The following is a 10,464-nucleotide window of genomic DNA, read 5'->3' as shown; positions in this document are numbered from 1 at the left end:
ACCTCATCGGTGGTGGGATACGAGACTGCGAAATCAACTGGTTGTTGATACCGGATGGGAATATCCATAATATTAACTCGATAGAGGTAAGTTTCCTTGAAGGGGCAACCAGGGGGAAGATAAGGACGACACCCTCCATTAGGGAGCTTAATTGTGTCAAAAGACAACAATGTTATGGGGCTTTTACTCACGGGAGTACTTAGGCCTGTCGCATTGTCGCATAGAGATATCCTGAAGAGGCAATAATATAGGAGATGATAAGGCAAGATCAATGGGTCGTTGCATGAAAGTGTAAAGACTGCCTGCGATTTTGCCTCCCGACCAAATAGAGGCAACAATAAGACCTCTACATAGGAAGGTGAAGTAAGACCTCACTAGACACACATAGACCTATATATTATGATGATTATATTATTATTATGCAGGAATAAGGGAAAAGAAGCAACAATACAATGCGATACGATGAACTAAATATGGAAAAAGAACAAAGGTAAGTAACTAAACATTATCTATACATTACATGAAAGCATCGCATACACATTCATGACATAAGCATCGCGTACAAATTCATGGCATAAGCATCGCATATACATTCACATATATATTATAATTGTACAAGTGTTTTCCAAAACTTTATGGAATACTATCAAGAAGTCTCCCCTCATTGATAAAGAACAGAGGCAGAGATGGATTACCAAGAAAATATTTTTGTTCTTTATCTTCTCGGTCAGAATCTTTGAAAACCAAAGTAGGTAGATGTGGAGATCAAAGATAAGGCTAAGAAGCAGACACTGTGATTTCTGTCACAAACAGAAATTCGCATAGATGGTTTAAGGCTGAGAAAATAACCAATAGGTCACGGGTTCAAGTTCCGGCACATACACATTTTTGATTTTCTATTCATTTTCAAGGGCGAATACAAGAACAAGTAAAAAAAATGTTATGCGAAAATCCCGCACAGAGGTGTTGAACAGTTGGATAAGGCAGCAGAGTATGTGATCGTAGTCATGTGTTCGAATCCCACCATCTGCAAACTTCTTACTACTTGTACTACAGATGAAGATAAGTATAAAATTCGCAGACTCTTAATTATTCCATACAAGTGAGGCAGTGCAATTGGTTTAGTGCAGATATTCGCATACGTTTACCTTGCGAATATTCGCAGCACGAACAAATACCTTATAGAAATTTCGCACATATCAGAGTTAATGATTATTTCGCACAAATATTTGGCATAGGAAGGTTGGCAGAGTTGGTTTAGTGCGATACCATACAAGTAGTAGGTCGCGGGATCAATTCTTACCTCTCGCATTTATTTTTGCTATGCAAAATTTATACTTCATGCAATGTATTGACAACAACATCAAATCACATGAAAGCTAACATAGCATGAGGCAGAGAACATGGAGCAATAGTTTCGCATAATTGATTTGCAATACTTCTTATATTTCTTCAAAGATACTTCATACTTCTTATACTTCTTCAAGGGTACTTTATACTTCACATACTTCAAGAAATGATACTTCATGAAAGTACGTACTTTTCAAGTCCAGTATTCTTTCGCTCGTTCCTTCAACAACATAGATTAAATACTACTGCAACATCACACATCTCGCACCAACGACTACAACAAAGTGGATTTTTCCTTGAAGATCACTCTTCAAGCGATATTCAAGAAAAAAGAGGCAAAATGTAGGGGAAAATATCGCATAGGTCTTTTGTTAGTGTGCGAGATGGATTCATTTCCTAGTGTGCGAGAATGTCGCACGAGATCCGAAAATAGGGGAAATATTAGTTGTACCCCACTATATGTGAGCTGTCATCCACTATGTAAATATCTATATAAAGAGAAAGACAGGAGAGAGAAAGGGAGGATAGACACTTTAGAATGTACACATTAGTAGAGAGAGAAACAGAATTTGTATTATTATTATTATTATTATTATTATTATCTTCTTCTTCTTTCAAGAAACTAGAGCTCCAAATACTCATTAATGGAGTCTCAATTGTAATCCATATGTAATTCAATAATGGGATTTTTAACAAATTGCCACACTTGTAAATCCCGATTCAAGAAAATGCCACCGTTTTTTTCAGAGTTTATTAAATGCCATAACCGTTAGTTTTTCCGTCAGGACCCACACACTCGGTCTTTTTCGCTGACTCGGTCAAAAGAATCTGTCGTGATTTACATATTTACCCTTCAAAACCCTATTATACTAGAATTGGTGATTGTTGTTATTTGTTGATCTCGGTGATGGATGAGAAGAAACAGTAGAGAAACGGGTTTGTGATGTTCTTGAGAGAAGACAATGGAGAATTTCAGGGGGAAGTGGAACTTGAGTATGAGTGGGTTCTCGAAATCAGATGGGTTCAGAGATGAAGAACAAGGGTTTGAAGAGCTTGTAAAGAATAGAACATGGGTTTGTGTTGGAATCGTTGTTAGAGAGAAAGAATGATGATGGTTGATGATGGAATTTACATAAGAATAGGGTTTGATTGGGTTTTGCTGTGAATTTGCCGTCGCACCGAGGAGAAGAAGAGGAATTGGAGATGAGGTTCATGAACTGCAGGAGATCGAGCTCAAGGTATTGCTGTTTTATTGAGGGAAATGGATATGAGAAATTGCAGTTATGAAGCTACATGAATGGGTGTTGCAGAGTGTGTATACAATAGATGAATGTTAGGACAGAGATTTAAAGCTACAGTTTACGGAGAAACTGAATTGGTTGCTTCTCAAATGGTCAAGAACAAATTGAAAGGGGTTCTGAGTTCTGGTACGAATTAGGAGATGACTTTGCTCGAATTACAATCTGATGCCAACAAAGATGGTGGAGTAGATCGGAGAGATGATTCTGGTGGCCTTGAATTGTTAAGAACTGTTTGAGTTGTGTTGGCTGAGTTGAATCTATAATTGATTTAATCATCTTACGACTCATTAATCAATGGAGGAGATGAACAAATATTAAGAGTCGTCTTTGATGGATTAGGGTCGATGGGTTTGTGCTAAATTGAAAGTTTGGATAAATTAAGCACCAAGAGAACATGGAATGGTGCTACTGCTTCCGTTGTTTTTGATGATGAATAATGCAAGACTAAGCTATTATTGTGTGTCTGAGAAGGTTTATGAGTATGGGTGTATATGGAATTCGAAGTTGCAGGTCCAAAGAGAAATCATACTACAGGGAAATGTGCTAGCTTCCAATTACAAGTTTCGCACATAACATGTTTGACGAAAGGCCTAAGAGAACGAATTACCCACTGGATTATCAATGGCAGTAATTATGACGTTAATTCAGGAATTCTTTGCAAGATTTGTGGCTCCAATTAAGTTATTCTTCTTACCATGTATTTGTATATATTACTTAGAATAGTTAGCTAAATAGTCAATGGCATTAGCTGTATATTTTGTTGCCTAATTTAGGTTGTACATTATTCTCATTTAAAGACGATGATATCAATAGAGAAGGCATTCAGCCATTTCGCGTACATGATTGTTATGGATTTGCTGCTGTGGTTGTAGATGACAGTGATGGTTTTATGATCTCAATGGAATGTAGCCACCGGTGGTGATGGTTTTTGAATTCTCGGCTTTTGTTTCGAGGGCACAAATGTCATTTACTAAGATGGATAACTGCCACCTATGCACTAATGGATGTTAACTGTTCTTTTGAAAAAAACGGGATGGAAAAGGTCAAATGTATGGCATTTAATAAACTCTGAAAAGAACGGTGGCATTTTCTTAAACTGCAAATTGGAAGTGTGGCACTTTATAAAAATCCCCTTCAATGATCATAATGAAACCTAACCCCGTGGATGTAGATCACATTGATCGAACCACGTAAATCCTTGTGTCTCTCTTTACAATTTAGCACTTTAATATTTATTTTGATTGTGAAATAGATTTAGATCTAGAATTTAGTAATGGGGTGTGTTGTAGGATTTACTGCAATTACGATATATTCGATGATGGATTACTTCCAAATTTTAAGATATGCATATATAGACTGGTCTGATCTTCAATATAGGATCTCATCACATTATTTGAAGGGGTATTTTGCGTTTCCTTCCCTTTAAAGATAGCTAATTAGCGTTTCCTCCCCAAATAGATTAAAATTAGTGTTTCCTCCCATCGTTACATTTTCCATCCAACTTCCAGTTAGCTGAGTCAGCAAGGATATATGCGTGGCATAAAATGTACACGTGTCGAACGAACTTACCAAAATACCCTCATATGTTTCGGTAGATTAAATCAAAGTCACAATCTGCTTCCCTGAAACTGAGACTCTAATCGCTCGTATGCATCTTCAATGGCAACACAGCATCATCGGAAACTCCTTTTAACTTAGAACACCCATTCATCGTAGTAGCACAATCTCATCTCCACCATCCTCGTTTGTTTCTCTGCTCGACTCAACAAACCCTAACTATCCATCTGTAACTGACCACTAACATTAATCTTAAATTTATCTAATTTAGCTCAAAATCACCAGATCCATCTTTCTACCAACCCTACATAATCATTCATCGATTTACCAAATTCAAATTTCTCGATCTCGAATTCGACTCAAACCCTAGACAGAACCATCAAACCCAGATACTCAAATCAATCTTAGCACCAAACCCTAATTCTTCATCTGCAACTTCATGTAACAATCCAATCAAAATAAATTAAGAGTGGGTTTGATCCGAATATGAATATTTGGCAGCAAGATGGTACCGAGATTACAAGAAGTTGATGATGTCGTAAAATTAATGGGTTTCAGTGGTTGATTTAGATTGCGAAGATGGGTGTTGTTTGAGCATTGAAGAGATGGATTGACATAAAATGAAGTTAGGGTTGATTTTCATCGCCCACCGCCGCCGGTAACAACAACCAGACTATCTCAGCATTTCTTTGGTAATAATTGTTTGATTTTTTACTGGAAATTTGTGAATCGATTAGATTTTGGGGATTTTTGTTTTTTGTTTTTGCTCAATGGATTGGTATCTGGATTAGTGTCTGTAAATCAATGTATGAATGTGATTTAGTTAGTATTTTGTGGTTTTTTACTGAATATATTGAGAATTTGTATTTGAAATTCGTTGTGTGTATGTAATGAAATGATCTGATTGTAGTATGGAAGTCGATTTGGATTTCATTTTGATGGATATTCGTGGTTGTATTTAGAATTTTTTAATTTTGAATGATGCCGTGAATGGGAAATCAGGATTTTTATGTTTGTAAGTTTCAAACTTTCAATGGGTACTGATGGTGTTTGGAATCTGAGATGAGACAGATGGATATGAATTCAGAGTTGTTAGAGATGAAGCTACAACAATGGAGAAGGGGCTTACAGAGAATCAAGGAATTGAAAATGAGATGAAGACGGTTTTTTGGTCGAAACTGAACACCAGCATCTCAAGGATGTAGATGGTGGAATTAGGATTCTGTGAAGGGATTGAGAAATGAAATTGAGGGTCGTGTTAGAGAAGAACAATGGATTTAATGGGTTTGCTGAGGTATTGTTATACCAGTGAAGATACAGTCGTGGTTGAGAATATGGAGAAGAGTTTTTGTGTTGTTGATGGAGCTGCTGGTGAATGAAGGTGATGAGATTGATAAACTGGTTCAGATCAGGAGGTAGTGGTTGCAACTACGGATGAGTATGTTCGTAATGATGGAGGGTATTTTGGGAAGGTCACAAAACACGTGCACAGTTTGTGCCACGCGTGCACAGGTGTTGACTTCGCTAACCGAACAATGGATGGAAAATGTAAAGATGAGAGGAAACACTAATTTCAATCTATTTGGGGAGGAAACGCTAATTAGCTATCTTTAAAGGAGAGGAAACGCAAAATAGCCCTTATTTGAAAAATGCTTCTAGACAAACACCCAAAGAAACTCTTCAATTTTTTCAATTTTTTTATAAGTACACCTTTTAAGGGTAAATAAAGCCTTAATACTTGCAATATTTTTAAGCATGAAGAGTTCATATATTTTCTATCATAACTTTTGTATGAAAATAAAATTTTCGGTCTCGACGCTTGACCAAGACGGACAAATATATTTAAAGTTATTTGAATATATAAAAGTAATCGTTCGTTACCCAGTCTTCAGATTGCTAACGGCTACGCAAGACCTGATTGCTATCCTTTCTTCCGATCTTTTTTTTAAGAATGACTTGGTATCATGAAACTAAGAGCTTCTCCGATGACGGACATGGATGTTTCAACTTTATGCCAGGTTGTATCAACTTGATTGAATTTTTTTTGTGAGGCAGGCAGTACTCAGTGCCGGCTGACTTTGAAACTTCAGTGTAGCTTCGGCTGACAGTGATTTTGTTTTTCAACCTTTGTGGATCGAAAGAAACCCTCCATCAACAAAGAATAAAATTATTTTTCAGAAAAAGATTCCGGCCAAATGAGTTACGGAATATTTTATTTAAGACTCAAATACAATCAGTAAACGGTAGTTATGTCATTTAATAATGAAGCTACGATGCCTTAAGAAACGATTATACTGAACAAACAATATCTTTTCTTTAAGGATGAACGGTCGCCTATTTTACATAATAAATCTCTATTTTTTGTTTTGATTAAATGGGGAACATTCAATGGCCATATAATTCCTGGCACTTTATTTCTAGCCGTAGGGATATGGCATATATGGACTGCAACAGTAAGATATGTATCAAATCCTAAATCATTTAAGGTTAAAGCTTGGAACCCAATTCCTGGTATTAATGGTAAATTGAGAAATCTAGAACTATATGTGATAACAATTGGATGTTTATTAGATATATGTTTTGAACTATCATATGCTCCTAATCTCATTAACTTCGAACACTCTGGCATGCTTATCATGTTTTTCATCTTCGGTTTCACTGCTTTACTCTCTCAAGAAACCAGGTAATACTAATTGTCTCCTCTTTCTTTTTTTTCTCCTTTCACCATAATAATAGTGTGACTTTTCTGTGTTCTATCTAGGATTATACGCAGAAGTAGGCCTGATCTGGACCCTTACTTTCATTTCTAGGCCACTTTTTTTTATTTCTTGAAACTAGGCAAGTTAAACGAATTCCATCCACTTTAACCATCTCGGTTAATTTATCGCGTTGACTTGTCAATATCTCGCCAAAATATCATATAGGGAGATCTCATACATGTGGTAAGATTACTGAAATGTCCTTCACACGTGTGTGTCAGTCACATTAGATAAGATGTCCACCTGTCTCGACAAGAGCATCTGAAGCCCATCTGAATGCATCACAGGATTTCTTCTTGCACACAAGGTAAGCTGTGTTGAAATTATGTTGATTTTTGCATATCTTCAATTCTAATTGAGAGTTGCAGTTGTCTTTAAAGCATTTTTGAACCTTCATTGGACAACTTGTAACACTGTGATTGTCTTCTCCACAGGCAATACAACCATGACCTGATGGAAGCTTGATTGGAAGTGCTAAAGAATGGGTAGAAGCTTGAGAAAACCACTCAAAGTAGTTGCAGGTAGGATTCAAGCATTTCAAGCACAACTTTCCATTACTTACATCTGTTTTAGACCTCAACAAAGCTCTTACTCCACTACAAGGTACATGTTTGCACCTTGAATAAACCCATGGACATGCTTTTGTTTCATGATCTTCTTCCATTTCACACATTAAACACACTAGCATACTAGTTGAAGAACTTGGTTTATCATTCGTACCACCACCCATTTTTCAGATCTGAAAATGAAGAGAAGCAGAAGTATGTGGTTGTAGAGATGTTCATTTATGATTTATGGAGAAGAAGATAAGAGTGCCACGTAAGCAGTGCCATGTAAGCAGTGCCACGTGGGCCTTGCCACGTAACCTGTGCCACGTACGCACTGGGTGATGACGTATAAAGAGTCACAGTAGCTGGTTGGGTCGAAATAACCGATTCAAAGGACTATCTTGTCATTTTAAGTGCACCTAACGGTGCTAACTTTCCATCCATCATTTTTGGTCAAAACTTGCCTAGTTTAGCAACAAATAAAAAAAGTGGCCTAGATTTGAAAAGCACCAAAGAAACATGCCCATTTTTGTAAAAAGCACTTCTATTTATGCCTCGGCTTTCTTGGCATTTGACATATGTTTCTTTTTTTTTTTTAGGTTTCTACCTCTACCGGTTGAAGCATTGTGTTTGATTTCCGCGATAGCATTTAGTGCAGAATCCTTCTTGTTCTATTTCCATTCAACAAGTCATAAAGGTCTGGAAGGTTACTACCACCTCTTGTTAGTCATTCTCATTGGTCTCTGTATAATCTCAACAGTTGCTGGTGCTATAGTTCCAACTAGTTTCGGTCTTGACTTGTCGTCTGGAATCTCCATTACGCTACATGGTGTTTGGTTTTATCAGACAGCTTTCACTCTTTACGGACCTATGATGCCAGAGGGTTGTTCACTTAAGGATGACAGTATAGTGTGCAAGTCTCTTAACAATCAAGTTCGAGGAGAAATGCTTGCGAATTTTCAGCTTTCCATCTTGATGATGATGGGTTTGATACAGATTAATTAGAAGGTTACATACACACTGCTCGATCTTCCTAGTATTCCAAGAATTAGAACTTCCTTTAGATTATGACTATCGACCTGACTAACTCGTGCTTTGGCAACTTCCTCTTGTTTTCTGCGCTTTGTTTCGGCACTCGTGGATTTTCTCTCATTTTTCACATTCTCCGGCATACCTCTTAACTCACTTATAGATTTGGGTTTTCAAACATGGAACCAGAAGAAGACTATGTGCATGTATACTCCCTGTAACATAGTACTTATTTTCCTTTGCTGTGTTCAACGTCCAACACTCCAACCATTTTACCACGGTAATGAAGTGAAATTTAGGACACGTGAAATGTGAATAAAATTAACATGTGCATTTCAGTAGTTTCTCTTAAACATAATAACATGGTCAGATTGTCTCTTTTTCCCTATGCATAATTGTTTTTCCGGAAAAAAATACAGAAATTCTCTTCTTCTATATTTCTTCATCTCTAAATCTAAGTCTACTCGGATCTGACATATCAGATTTTCCGAGTAGTTTTGGGTTTTGTAATTAGTTTTCATGTTTTTAATAAAAAAATCACATTAGTTGTGATTTTAGGTTTCCTATACCCTCCTGGCATTTCAATTGGAATCCAATGATATATTCAAGTATATCTTCGAAAAAAATCGATTTCGGTGTGACGATGATCAAGATTCGATCAAGCAAGATCAATAGCTACTGGAATTGGTTATGACAATGATGTTTAGTGCAAATTATTCTTTTTATGAAGGATTTTCTTTTAATGATGAAGAAGAAGTTTTCAAATGGTGGATGCAGAATCAAAACACCATCCCTCCAATTACATCAATTATTTCTAAGATCAACAATTATGTACTTTTGTTATATTACAATTCTTCTGTTTTTGTAATATTTTGCTTTTGTGCTTTTATGTTGTATCCATCTGATGTACTTGAATTAGCCTGTTCATACCTTTCAATTAATATAATCTAACGAGGTATATCCTCTTTTTTCCTTCAAAAATAAAAATAAAATAACATGGTCAGATCCAGCATACGTGAATAAATCCTGAACACATAAAAATGAGAGATTGTCATGTCATGCTTTAATATATTTGTAGTACACATACAGTTAAACATCCAAATCTATCACATATCAGACCAAACAACCCTTGTTGTGCAAGTCATCACATCTATAGAACATGTGGATGTAGTTGCAGAAATCCTACAACACACACCCTTTAGAATATTTTCTAGATCTAAACATAAAAATGATGATAAGAGTGCTAAAATTTTAAATGGACACAAGGATTTTTTACATGGTTCGATCAATATGATCTACATCCATGGTTTTTCACTATGATTGTTGAGGTTACATTAGTATTAAATTTAGAATCTCCATTAATGGATTCTTGATAAAGCTCTGGATCTAGGTTGGAGGAAGAAGAAGGAGATAATAATAATACAAATTATGTTTTCTCTCTCTACACATGTGTTCCCTACAAAGTGTATTTCCTCCTCTTCTCTCTCCTTCCTTTCTCTTTATATAGGTGTTTACATAGTGGATGACAGCTAAGATGTAGTGGAGTACAACTAATATTGTCTCATTCTCGTGTTAACTTCTGCCTTATACCTGTGCTAAGTTCTCTCGCACTTGTGCTACGTTCTCGCACTTTCTTGATGTTGATAATGACGCACACTTGATATGTTGTGCGATATTTTGACCTCTATTCGTTCTCTTGGCAGAACTTTTCTTGACCTCTATTCGTTCTTTTCCTTCTTTCTTTTTGCCTCATTGATGTAGCTTTTGTTGGTTGGTTTAAGTCTCTTCGTTATGTTCTTGAGTTCGTTCTTTGTATGCTGGTGGTTTAGGTTTATCCAAAATATCCCCCTGTCTTCTTGTTTTTGTTGTTCTGCTTGTTTCTTCTTTATAATCTTCTTCATTGGTTAAGTGTTGTTGGGC

General features: G+C 36.3%; 1 protein-coding gene across 1 annotated transcript; it reads left to right on the top strand.

Moving 5' to 3' along the window:
• The first annotated feature begins 2,312 nt into the window (after positions 1-2,312).
• On the top strand, positions 2,313-8,520 carry LOC113280035 (transmembrane protein 45B-like). The gene is made up of 4 exons (XM_026528674.1): positions 2,313-2,405; positions 2,493-2,588; positions 6,530-6,891; positions 8,115-8,520. Exons 1-4 carry the CDS (start codon positions 2,313-2,315, stop codon positions 8,518-8,520), a joined length of 957 nt encoding a protein of 318 aa, XP_026384459.1.
• Positions 8,521-10,464: the final 1,944 nt, after the last annotated feature.

The sequence above is a fragment of the Papaver somniferum genome, chromosome 5, assembly GCF_003573695.1.
Source record: "Papaver somniferum cultivar HN1 chromosome 5, ASM357369v1, whole genome shotgun sequence".
Taxonomy (NCBI): domain Eukaryota; kingdom Viridiplantae; phylum Streptophyta; class Magnoliopsida; order Ranunculales; family Papaveraceae; genus Papaver; species Papaver somniferum.
The sequence above is the reverse complement of the archived record's forward strand: the minus strand, read 5'-3'. Positions and strand labels throughout refer to the sequence as shown.

What these genes read in the sequence shown, in the direction of transcription:
- LOC113280035 (XM_026528674.1), top strand. Translation starts at nt 2,313, where the DNA reads ATGGAGAATTTCAGGGGGAAGTGGAACTTGAGTATGAGTGGGTTCTCG. An exon ending in AACAAGGGTTTGAAGAGCTT is followed by an intron (nt 2,406 to 2,492) that starts GTAAAGAATAGA and finishes ACATAAGAATAG; the next exon opens with GGTTTGATTGGGTTTTGCTG. An exon ending in TTACTCTCTCAAGAAACCAG is followed by an intron (nt 6,892 to 8,114) that starts GTAATACTAATT and finishes TTTTTTTTTTAG; the next exon opens with GTTTCTACCTCTACCGGTTG.